The 13,098-nt window shown below is 35.4% G+C and overlaps 1 protein-coding gene across 3 annotated transcripts in view; it reads right to left on the bottom strand.

The window, feature by feature from the left end:
- GLRA3 (glycine receptor alpha 3) overlaps positions 1-13,098 on the bottom strand; it is an 81,343-nt gene that overhangs the window by 45,776 nt on the left and 22,469 nt on the right. For all 3 annotated transcript variants that reach the window (XM_066185947.1, XM_066185948.1, XM_066185949.1), the window contains one exon: positions 8,753-8,820. In XM_066185947.1, the coding sequence (XP_066042044.1) occupies positions 8,753-8,820 (68 nt within the window). The remainder of the gene's footprint in view (positions 1-8,752; positions 8,821-13,098) is intronic.

The raw sequence follows: 13,098 nt of genomic DNA, 5'->3' as shown, positions 1-13,098 counted from the left end.
CATGGGAAACTGGGAAGAGACAGAGCTGGCACGGCTAACAGCCACTGACCAAGGTGATATACCATACCATATGGCATCATGCTCAGTATATATCGGGGGGAGAAACAGGTAGGGGGACAAGAAGAAGGAGAGGCATATTTGGAGTGATATTGTTTGTCTTCCCAAGTACTGTTATGTTTGATGGAGCCCTGCTTCCCTGGGAATGGCTGAACACCTGCCTGCCCATGGGAAGCAGTGAATTAATTCCTTGTTTAGCTTTGCTTGTGTGCACAGCTTTTCACTTGTCCTATTAAACTGCCTTTATCCCAGCCCACGAGTTCTCTGACTTTTACCCTTCCAATCAATTCTCTCCCTGATCCCACTGGTGGAGGAGTGAGCGAGCGGCTGTGCAGTACCAGTTTGCTGGCCGGGGTTAAATCATGACAAGAGGGATTTTGTTGGCTTTGCAGTGCTTTTCAGCCCTGGCTGGAATTGTTGAGAAATTCAAAGCCTCTGCTAGCTGGAGTGCTATAGGCAGAGGAGCAGAGAAGCCTGTGACTTGGGATTACCTGCAGTTTGGAGAAAGGGAGGAAGGTGTCAATCTATAGATCTCTGTCCAGAGACACCTCTTTGATGAATCTAAACAGCAAAGCAGCACTTCCTGGCTAAAATGGCTTATTAGATAAAGGGTCAAATGGAAGTGCTTTGGAGTGAGAGAAGAAAGAATGCAATTTCTGTCCTAAAGGAGATGGCGGCTGCTGAGGTCCGCATAATATGTCTGTGATTCTGAACTCATAAGCGTTATTTTGTGCAAAAAGAAATCAAACTATCAGAGAGATGCTGAGTATTTTTAATTTGTAAATTGGTATTAGGATCTAAAAGGATTTGGGGGCAGGGGGAAGAGGTCTAACACTTGATATAATGGTAGTAATGACGTAGGGAGTGACTTGTCAGAAAAAATGCATATCAGACCACACCTTGCTGTGATCATGTTGACTTTTAAAGAAAATGAAAGCCTGAATCACAGACTCATAATACTTCTTGTTCTTCTAGTTTTTAATGGCCATAATTGATAGCATGTTGTGTGTTGTTTATGGAAAAAGAAAAATACTATGGAAAAAACAGATTCTTACAAACACTTTTGGAAAATTGTATAATTTTACTATTTAATTTTAAAGTATTATAAAATGGTTTCAACTTTTTAAATGTATGATTTACAATGTATCTTTGCACTATGGGTATGATGTATAAAAGTCTGAGCATACAGATCTTTCATGTTGAGTGATTACTTTGGCTACTGTAATTAAAAATTCACACCCAGTGTATGCACACCCAGAGAGCAGGAAGTACCAAGTATTCAGAATAGAATGAAGACATGATGGGAGAATGGAGTTTTAAAATGATGCTTTGAAACTTACTCAAATCAATAATTTCAAGGTCATGTAGAATATTTTTACTGGGAACTTTCCAGGGCATATTTACTAGACTTAAGAACAGAAATAAGGAACAACGATGACAATCCAAAAATCCTTTATTTTCTTAATTCAGGTTCATTTAACAACTATTCTAAAGTCCACTGTAGCTTTTGTCACTGTAAAAAGACTTAACAAATGGCAGGTTCATGTAAAACTGAGGGAGACAGGCTGTAGTCTAACAGTGATAGATGGGGATTTATGGACTTATCTCCTATTAGCGTTAATGGGAGTTAAGGAAAAAAATCCACATATATCATGATGAGATTAATTTCCATTGCTTAAATACATATCGTGAAGCAACTACACTAAAATATTTTTAAACTATTACTTTTGACCTAGTCCTTTGATATAACTATTTTTTTATAATGTTTTTACACTGGTATCTATGTTACAATTTTAGGAAACATCACGAGTGTTACATAATCATAACCCCAAGGGAGTTCATCTTTCATGATTGCAACAAAATAAGAAACTTCATAAAAAGCATACCTCATATGATGTGAACAGAGCTATGTAGTGATGCTACAATCTTATTTTCACAGATACTATGATTTCCTACCATAGTGACTGAGTAGAACTCAGTTTGCAAATTAGACATTTTCACAGCTTTTTCTGGATAATGCTGCAATTGTTATACCAGGATGTAGATTTTTAGGAACAGCCTAACCTGATAACAGCCTTCAAACAGATTGAAAAGACTAATATAATAATGTGGGAGTAAGTAAGAAGATACTGGAAGGGATGGGAGTAATGCCATGACTCCATAGTGCAGTGCTGTACAAGTAATGGCTTTCCCTTTAACTGAAAAAGAGCAATCAGAGGAAAAGAACCAATATAAACAAACATAGATAAGGGGAAATAAGAGGTGTAAACTGTTCCCCAGCTTTGCTAGAAGATTAGATGACTTTAGGTAAACAAAGGATATAAAAACTTAACTAAAGGCTAAGTCTCCCTTGAAATGAGAAGATAAAGATTCTGGACCAACCTTTGATAAGTTTGTAAAGAAACCATTTGGGTTTTAGGAAGCATTAGAACAGGTGATGAGTAGTATTTAAAGCAGCACTGTATGCAGCAGCAAGGACTTGAGCTGATGATGTCGAAGGTCACTTCAGGTCTTCTGTAGCTAATAATTGCAGTAAGTGCTATAGGGAAGTAGAAAGCTTTGTGTCTATAAACTAAGCTGTTCAGCTTTCTGTATAATAAAGTGTTTTGCAAATTTTTTAAGAATGCTTGTTAAAATGGACCATTTGTATGTCTGGATGAGCTGATTATAACACCTGTCCTGGTAAACATTTATATATTTTAGATAAACCAGAACAATTATTTCTAGCTTAGACTAGTAAGGCAACTGTAGCTCTGGATTCAGCATTTTCTTCAAGTGAGGTAAAAAATATTTCAAGTTAGGTTTCCATTAATGTAAACAAGAATTTAAAGAAATATCACCCAGAACATATGCAGCAAGGCTACTACTGCTACCATTTCCCTGGATCTAAGAAACAGTCTCTGACTAATGGGTTATAAAATGTTTTCAGAACTTGTTTATACCTGAAGTTGGTATAGATAGTTGTATACCTGATTTGACATTTCTTCCAGGACCAGGAAGTCAAAGCAGAAGGTATCATTTGCATTTGGTAGTACTATAGAGATCTTTTTTTTAATATATCAGCAAATCAGATACTTGACCCTCATGTTTCTATGCACAGCTTCAAATTGAACTAATTCTTCACCAGCACCTCTGAAAACATGTCCTCAACACCCATTATGTGTTGTACTGCACCCATGTGCAATACAAAACATCACCCTTGGTCTGCTGTTGCAAGCAGTTGGTGCCACATCACACCTTGCAACTTGATGAGACATCGGCTGGGCTACATTTGCCTTGTATTTTCTTGTCCCTCTCCACTTCATTACGCTGTTGTAAAGCCAGCCAGTGTTTTACCTGATATCTTCCACCACAATTTCCAGGGAATTCCAAGATTCCCTTCTAAAAAGTTATGCGAGACTAAAAGTTCCAGAGCAGAAGTGTACAAAAAAATGCTTTTCGTTTCTGCTTGGAAAACCAACAGGCATTGGAATTCCATTTAAAATTTGGAAAAAAAGAAAAAAAAAAAAGATACTATTTGTTTGCTAATTCATATCTTGTATATGCAGTTATATGTTTTTCCAAGCATACTTTGGCTGCATCCCATAGAATTTCCTTATAATATGGAATAGATCTTGTATATTGGGAAGGTGATACAATCTCTCTGCTTAGAATGTAGGTTCAGCAACAGGATTTGCTGGATTTGTCCAGACATGTAGCAATTTGTAAAACCTCTGTCTACTCCTGACTCTGTGACCCAGGATCAGGGTGGCAGAGGCCAGTGTATGAAAAATAAAGAATGTTATAGAATCTGACGTCCAAACTTGCACAAGAACAATCAATTTTTCTTTGTTTTAATAGGATGGAGTTGATTGTCAAACAGGGAAACATTTTTATTATTTTCTTTTTTTTTTTAAATTCTGAAACTGTAAATTGGCCATTATAGTGTGGCCTCGCTTTCACTCATCTGAGATAAAAAGCATAGATGTTTCTTCCTTACACTTCAATATTAACACTTTGATATGTATACTGGACAGATTCTTCAGTGTATTTTCAGTAAAGAAAGGCATCTATTTCCTTGTATTTAAGACAATAACCTAAATTATTAACTTGAGAAAAAATAACGCTTGGTGAAACTCTTCATTGAGGTTTGTAATGTGTACAAGGGAACACTTCTTCCAAGCAATCTATTGAAAGACAAGCTAGAATAAGTACAATAGAACAAAATCAGAAAAGCTTATTGAAGAAAGATGCAGCTAAAGAAATTAAAAGGCTGTGGCTCATGAAAGGATAGTAATTATGGTGCCTTAAAAATGGGTTGGTGTGGTTTAAAAGAACATGTTATTTTTAAAGCAAGATAATCTCGTTAGTGGGGGGAGTACAGCAAGATCTATAACATGCTTCCTATCAACATTCGATTCTTTTCAGACTGAATCAAGAAATACCCCTGAGCAAAAACATGGTAACGCCAAATCAGAGACACGATTTTCAATTGTTAATTGAGATTAATTAAGAATGTTAAATTAAAATTAATTAATTCAGTGTTAATTGTCTGCACTGTTATTTGCTATCGCATCTCACTGTGACCATCCCCTTGAATTAACTTTGAGCATATGCATTATGCTAAGCATATTAACACATACTGAGTAAAAATTGCTGTAAATCTGCATTAAGGTCAGTGTTGTACCTGACCTTTAAAACTCAGAAAACCTTGAGCAAGTTTATTAGTCACATTTCCTAGAATAAAACCAGGAATTTTGGTATGACCTACTACGTACCCAATAGAGTAATTGTTTTGTGTATTCAGTATTCTGACTCTGAACATTTGCAGCTGAAAGTGTTGGCACTGATATTATTCTGACCCTGTATGACTGAATAATCTGGGATTTTTTTTTTGGTTTTTGTTTGTTTGTTTGTTTGTAATTGCCAACAATATATATGGCACTGCTCTTAATGACCACAAAATCTTTTAGCCTTAGGAGATAAAGTGTGAATACAAGCTGAACACAGCCTGAGCTACAAAACTCTCTGAGGAATCTATCTTTTAGGGTATTGTGATAAAAGCTGAAATTTAAGTTCCACTGCACCAGTAAGAAAAGTATTTGCATTCCTGTAGGATATGGTTCCCATATTGCCAACATAGATTTAATTTACTTGACCAAGCAATCCAGATGATCCAGCAGATTTTTAAGGTTATGTGTGCTTAGGTATGTTACTGTTTATCTCAAATGAAAAACTTCATGTGTTAATTTGTGTTAAATATGTTATGTTAATTTCATTATAATGAAACAGTAATTTTATTGTGGGCTTTCACATTTTTTTAATCTTTTATTCTTCCAGATTTCCAAATTCTTATGTGTAAAAGCCCAGAATAACAGCAACATGTAAAATATGAAACACTGGCCCTAGATTTTCCTTAATACGTGTGAAACAATAGGAGTTTTATTTTTCTAGAGGATGAGTGTGAAATTCTTACTCTGTTAATATCATTGAGATATCCACCGATCTAATGCTCCCATTCAGCATGATAACACAGAAAAATTGGTGAGGCTGGATCCTAAGTGGTGCAATGATAAAAAGTTTGTTTAAGGGAGCTTTCAATTATGTAGTCTACTTTTTCGCGTGGCTCCTCAGAGCATACATGGCATACATGAAGGTGCTCATATGATCGCTTAAAATCACCTCAGTTCAACTAGAATCACAGCTTCTAGCAAGAGGTGGCATTCTTTTCCCTGCTGTGAACCATCTGATTTGTACTTTGAGAAAGAGGATATGAAATAACTGGAACCCATAGAAGGAAGGAAAGGAAGGAAGGAAAGGAAGGAAAGGAAGGAAAGGAAGGAAAGGAAGGAAAGGAAGGAAAGGAAGGAAAGGAAGGAAGGAAGGAAGGAAGGAAGGAAGGAAGGAAGGAAGGAAGGAAGGAAGGAAGGAAGGAAGGAAGGAAGGAAGGAAGGAAGGAAGGAAGGAAGGAAGGAAGGAAGGAAGGAAGGAAGGAAAGCAGTTTACAGAACTGACAAGCTGTAAACCCATTCATGCTAGTTTTTTGGTTTGTCTGCCTCTCCCGAGCTGTTAGAGCAGGTGTAGATGAGTTAAAGTGAAAGTGCTTTACCTCTTAAACCCAAGAGTCACACAATGCCCTTCCCATTGCTCACTGCCACACTCCTCGTCCTTACTGAGGGCTATTCAGCCCAGCAATGTGAAATTTGCATCGGGCTACTTTGTACGGGCCGCGGGTTTTTTAACCCCTTGTTTTCTTGCCTGTTTACTCTGTTGTGCACAGCCGAGGCAGCAGAGGGAGCTCAAAGATTTTGGTCATCAGCAAGAGACCCCGGGAGACCCGGACAGAGACGGACTCTGCCAGGGACAGGGCTCGATGTATTTGGATACCTTTAAAGCTGGTAGAATATATGCATATTCCATTATCAGCTGGTAGCTTTAAATACCAGCTGATAAAGGTATCAGTGGCCAGGTTTTATTTTGCACTAGTTGCTTAGTTGTTGCTCTGTTTACAGTTTGGAAAAAGAGGTATTTATCAAGAATTTAAAAGTCCTTTTTGAGTCTAAAAATTTGTTCTAATGAGTTAAGACATAGGTGCCTGAATTTTAAGAAGTACAGTAAATTCAGTTGATAAAATAGTGAAAATTGAAGACATGCTGAACTGCAATGAGTTGACTTTTGTTAAATCAAGCAGAAATTCAGTTTGTGAAATAATGCAAGATTGTTTTCAGTGTCACTTAAAGGTAGAAAGATTTTCATATTTTCATACCGTCAGTGTTAGAGAGAAGAAAAGCTAATAAAACACAAAATTGAAAGTTCTGTCTAGAGAAAAACATTTGTTCTTCTGCAAAGAAAGATTTGAGTCTTTGAGAGGTCATCAGCAGCTGACAATAAGTAGAAGGCTGTTTTGAGCTGTATCAGTGAATACATTATTAACACAACATGAGCATCATGAAAGTCAAGGATGTGCTTAAATGTCCAGTTTTTTGAATGCATAAAAATAAGAGAATGAAAAACCTTGTGGTTCTGACCAGGTTTGGTATTTTCTATAATATATTACATTACCTGGAACTATTTGTTACAGACCAGGTCATTGTCTATCTTGACTGTTTCAATTTGGTTTTGAGGTAACACAAAGCAAAATGTAGTTTCATTGTAAAATAGAAATATTGTACTAACTTAACTAAGTTGCACTGAAAGGAAATGTTTATAATTCTCTGGTTTTAGAGGGAAAATGCGCTTGGGATGTAAACTTGGTCATCCTCTTCCCGAACTCAGCACAATTTTTTGTGTTAACAACTCCAGTTTTGTACATATCCTGTATATGGCAATCGAGTGCCTATGTCCTTGCACTTTGCTGACCTTGTGGTCTGTCTCCTCTTTTGGAGCAGATTCATTCATCCAGACATTAGGAAGTAGCTGTGGAACACTATTCTAATCATTTGGGTATTGCTTAATCCTCTGATTGAACCTGAATAAATCTCTCTGGATGCCCTGTCAATCTGTTTGGGATTTGCAATCTGGAAAGGCCCCCAAATACAAATTAAAGTAATTTTCTATCTGAAAAAAACAAAAACAAAAATAAAAACAAAAACAACAAAAAAAAAATCTACCTCTCTCAGTAGCATCTACTACTATGTTGCAAGATAGGTAAAGAGCAGGCAATTGTTTATACCACTTGGAGATAGGGGACAGAAATATTTGACTATATGAATTTTTCTTATTGTTTTTCTAACTACAGGTCCTTGGTTATGTTAAGGTTTTTTAGTAGGATTTTGATTGTTTGGGTTGGGTTTTTTTTTTACTATATCAGTCCAGTTCTGTCATTCCAAGTAAGGAATGTAAGGATATGTCTTTACCCCTGAAATTGTTGGGATTTCAGAGTATTTTCTATGTTTGGATCTTACAAACTCCCATAATTGTTTTGTTATCTCTTTGTATTTTAACCCTCTCTGCCCCAAAATTATTATGTAACTGTTTTCAAAGAGGTATTTTTAACTTTCTTCTGAAAAATGTGAAACACTTGTAGAGAGAAGGAATGCCAATATCCCCCTCTTTAAATTTTAGTGATTATATCTGTACTCCAAGTCTCACCTTTTAATGAGGTTATCCTGGGGGTTTTACACTCTGACCTCTTCTCCTTATTTTGTTAAAATCTCATCTTTTTGTACTGTATCATCTGTCTTTCTTTAGTAGACAAATTTTAAGCGCATGTACAAAAGCATGAAATCCACTCCTTTTTATTCCAGATCTTATATACCAGTTCATAGTTTTAGTCATTCTATTATTTCAGTGCAGTAACTCTATGGAAGAAGGACTTTTAAAATAAAGTATACATCTCTATATGATGAAATTAAAAAATATTATTAACAAAATGGCTTAATAAATTAGCACTTTGGAGGTTAGAAAGGTGGAACATTATAGAAACTAATATCTATCTAATATTTATGTCATTGCAACTGTCAAATAAAACTTAGGGAGAAATGATTAAAAAACCCGTTCTACCCTTGGCTTTACTTTTAATTGTGTGTGATAGTATAATCATTAAATTTTTGTTAAAAAAAGTCAATTTCCAAATTAGGAATTCTCACTTTCCTTTCTCAGAGGTGGATTTCCTTCTTTGCTTAGTTGCAGGTGAAGAGAAGCCCTAGCTAGCTTTAGAGCTCATGGAACATATTTAACATAAACTTTGAACATTGACTGAGTTAAAATATCTTACCATGGTTGTCTCTGCAATGGACCCAAAGCTGTTTATAAATATGTTGCATGTGACATTAACTGGAGGACCTGCAAAACAGAAAAAAAACCCCACCAGTCCCTGTTCCAGAATTATTGCTTATTGATTGATTATTCAATATAAACCATTCAGGAGCAATAGTTACTGGATTTGGAAGAAATAATGCTACATTCACGACTAATTAAATGCACAATTAAATTGAATGGTTTCTAATAATTTTCCTTTGGATTTTTCTCAAAGGTACACTACGTATCTGGCCAGCTTTAGCAATTAAAAAAAACCCACAGCAACGAAGTTCAGTACAAACCTGCAGACATGCTTCTAAACAAAAAAGAAAAAAACCCAACATCCCATTTGCAATATACAGTAAAAATATTTTCTATGTATTTCAGTGAGAAGGCATGTCACTTCTCACAACAATTAGGGGAAAAAATTACTTTCTACACTCAAGGCAGCTTCTACCTTCAATTTTATCTGTCGTTGCTGGCAAAAGAAATGCATTATTGCTGCTCTTATCTCTACCGCTTACAAGAAAGTAATTTAGATTCTATTCCCATTTCTCCTAAATTCACAAAATGTTTAAGAGTCCATTTATAACTGAATTCTTTGTTACCACGGGTCCTCAGTCAACTGTTGTTTTGTCTTATCTTGCATTTTGAAGTATCAGTAGTGGCAGAACAGTCATTATGATAACTGAACAAAGAATTGCCTCTTCATGGAAAAGGGTTTAAATTATTTTCTTGTAGTCTCTTTAAAAATGTCATTGTGGAAAGGCATGCTAATTTTTCCATTATTCCTTATCAGTTTCAGTCCTTGTCTAACAGAAACAAGGTTTTTCCACCTCAAGTTTTTTTTGTTACCTTCCTACAACTCAATATTCTTGTATCAATAAACTAGTTCATCACTGGAGAACCTGGATTCTTTCTGTAGTTTTAAGCCTAATGGTGAGAGATCTGTATCTGGAATATGAAGACTGGTCTTATAATCCTTTATGTCATCTCTTTTTTAGTATCACTGAAGAAAGAAACTGCTCTGCCACTACTGGTGGTTTGCAACTAGCAACATCTAACATGACCAATAAATTTCACATTAAATAGTTGAAGAATTAGAATGCGCATTAAAACTTCTGCCAATATGACAGAACTTGGAACATCCAGCTTTCTTTCCTGACAGCAAAAATTGTTTTTTACAGCAATTCTAACAAAACACTTCCACACATACTTCAGTCTTTTCAATACACAAGACTACACCTACGGAGCACAATTCTCAGGTAAGGAGGTAGCACTTGCAGTCACTTTGGTACGCAGTTAATGTTTTAGAGTTATTGAGTATGTCCAGTACTTCTGAGAATTCAGTAAAAGCTTTACATTAAAAGCTCAACTCCTGAAAAGGATCAAGGGAAAAATGAAAAGCAGGGACAATGAATGATGGCAGAGTCACTAAAAACTGTCAGGGAGAAAATTGTACATCTTGCTCATGTTAGTAATTTGTTTGCAAGGCAGCTTTTCTTTCAAACACTTCCATGTTGTGGTACCCGCCATCCTTTCAAATTTGATGTGATGCTATTTTGCTTAAAATAGGACTGTACTTTAAAATATGAGTTTGCTTTATAAACATAGTTGCATTTGTTAAGAAAAAGCTCTAAATCACTACGGTGCTGATGCCTAATTTCAAATGATAATAAAATAGTTGATAGCTAGTTAAAAGAAACACAAAAGTAGAAGCTAAAAGTAGCCTACAAATGTTTTAGAGTTAACTCAAAGACAGTGTGCTGAGAGTAAAAATGAACTTCCCAAAACATAGTCAAAAAGAATCATGACTGAGAAGCTGTAAAAGCTGGAAGTCATATTCGAACACAGGAATTCAGGCAAGTTGAACATAGATTAAAGAGAGGCAGAAAAGAAATAGAGCTAAAACTCACTAGAGACAGAAAAGCTAACAATGATCACTATCTACAAGGCATTAAAAATAGAATCCTGCCAAGATCTGAAAGCTGAAAGAAGATGATTAAGGTATAAAAGTATCCATGGAAGTGAAGAAGGTCAGAGCAGAAATACCAAATGAAGTCTTTGTAGCAGCATTTGTCTCCAATTGCTGGCTGTGTCAAACACTAGAGCCATTCTGCTGGAATTTTATATGAGGACTGTAGAAGACATTTCAGACCAAGTGAACAGGAACAAACTGACCAGCTGAGGTCAATAAATCCAGACATAAAAATATGTGCAGAATTGTGGAAATACAATTCCTTGGGAATCAGCTATGACTTGCGTCAATTTTGTAAGCAGTGGAAATACACGCCATGTCCAGCAAGTATAATTTGAATAAAAAAAAATGCCCAGGTTTCCGGTATAATGGTGGGGGACATGAACGTGAACTTCATCTCTGCAAACCTTACCTCTGTACCAGCCAAACTGGTAGAAATAATAATAACTTTTAGAATTAGGAGATACAGATTGACATTGTATATAAATACATTACATAGATTAATATATTTATATATTGGGGAGAAGGTGTCAAAAAGTTAGAGGATCAAAAATTCTGTGAAAAGCTGCCACACAAAACCAACTTTAGTAGAAGAGGACCCTTCATACTGGGAAAGGTATACAATAGGCAGTAATCTGCAAATATACAAATTTGTAAAGATCAAAAGGAAGTGATACATCTTTGTGTCTTAGTATGTCACATGGCAGTAAAACAATCAAGAAATTTAAAGCAAACAAAATAATTATGCTTTTTATTATTCCAAACCACAAAGATTTTATTGCCAGAAAATAATGTAAAGACCAAAAATATAAAGAGCCTCCAGAAGGGATCAGGAGAACATATGTAACTGAATTTTTTTTTCAATTAATTCCTGGCTTTCAAAGCTTCTAAACTAATGATTCCTGAATTTTTTTTGCCAATAGCTGGGCAAATAACACTTTGCATCTTCCTATGTAAATGACCAGTTTTTTACTTTGATATTTAAATACTTTACACCTAGTTTACATAATTGTGTTCAAATTTGAAAGACAATGAAGTATTTTCCATATTTGCAGGAATGGATATCATCTGCAATGTGGACACTGAGTAAGAGAAGCACCTTGCTATAGGTTTGATGTGACATATTAAAAAAAAAAAAGCAACTGGAACAAAGCTTTTACAAAGATTCTCAATTTCCTGTTGTATTCCATAGCTGAATAAATACCATGTCTTCTCTATTATATTTTTTGAACAAGAACTTATACGCAGTATTATGCATCCAAAAGCAGAGCACATAGACAAAATATATAACTTTGTCTTCTTGACCAAAATTAATTATGAATAAAATTGGCCATTAAAAATCTTGTCTGCATAGGAATTTTACTGGAACAAGAAATGATTTATAATTAATGTCTGAGTTATCTTACTAATACTTCCTCTTTCTTTAAAACTACCAGTTTAAAACCTCAAAAAGGCATTAAGCCCCAGCATTGTAGAAGCAATAAGACTAACCAAAAAGTGGCAAAATCACTTAAGGAGATACTTATTCTTTTTGGTAGGTCTGAATCATTCTGGGCAGATCTGCTCAAACTGCACAGCTGTCCAGAAAATTTAGAATGTGCACTTTTTGAAAAGGAACAACGTCAAATTAGGTTTTGTCTCTTTAAGTTTCAATAGTTACAAAACAAAGCTCTAAATCCTCTGAATTATACTTTCAAGAAGTACTGCATTTAATTTTGTAATCTCTAAACCATCTGCCTATTCTTCATTGTTGCCTCATCAGAAGATTGTGATTGGATGCTGTCCATGACAAACTATAAAATCCAATCCCCAAATCATACAGAGATGTGTTTGAAATTCCAGTGCACGTTTATAATTTCCCGAGAAATATCAGCATCACTAACTTAAAAAGAGCAAAGCATTTCCAGCTGTAGTAAATCCTGGGTAATAAGTTTATATATACACAACCAACTGTTTATGGCTTGCTGATGAGGAAGTAATCTGACAAATCTCTTACATGGTCCTTATGAATCAGACTGGGCAAATTCTGGTAAAACCAGCACATAGCAGTGGCTTTAGAGTCAAAACCACTTAAGTTTCTGTAACTCAGAAGTGTCAAAAAATTATAACATTTCTTGCTGAATAAGAATTAAGATGGAAAGGCAGTGACAGATGACTTGGAGGAGAAAGCACTGCCAGCTGGAAGGAAAATTTTTGTAGTAAACATGGAGTAAAGCCTTATAGTGAAATGTTAGAGACAAGAGAATATCTTGGACTCAAGAAGACAGGCATAGGAGAAAGCAACTAAGGCAAAGTGAAAATAATGTAATTTTTAATCACAATAGGTTTATTCTTTCAAAACATTT

Source organism: Chamaea fasciata, unplaced genomic scaffold, assembly GCF_029207755.1.
Source record: "Chamaea fasciata isolate MVZ Bird 193981 ecotype frontalis unplaced genomic scaffold, bChaFas1.0.hap1 SCAF_6, whole genome shotgun sequence".
Classification (NCBI taxonomy): Eukaryota; Metazoa; Chordata; class Aves; order Passeriformes; family Sylviidae; genus Chamaea; species Chamaea fasciata.
The sequence above is the reverse complement of the archived record's forward strand: the minus strand, read 5'-3'. Positions and strand labels throughout refer to the sequence as shown.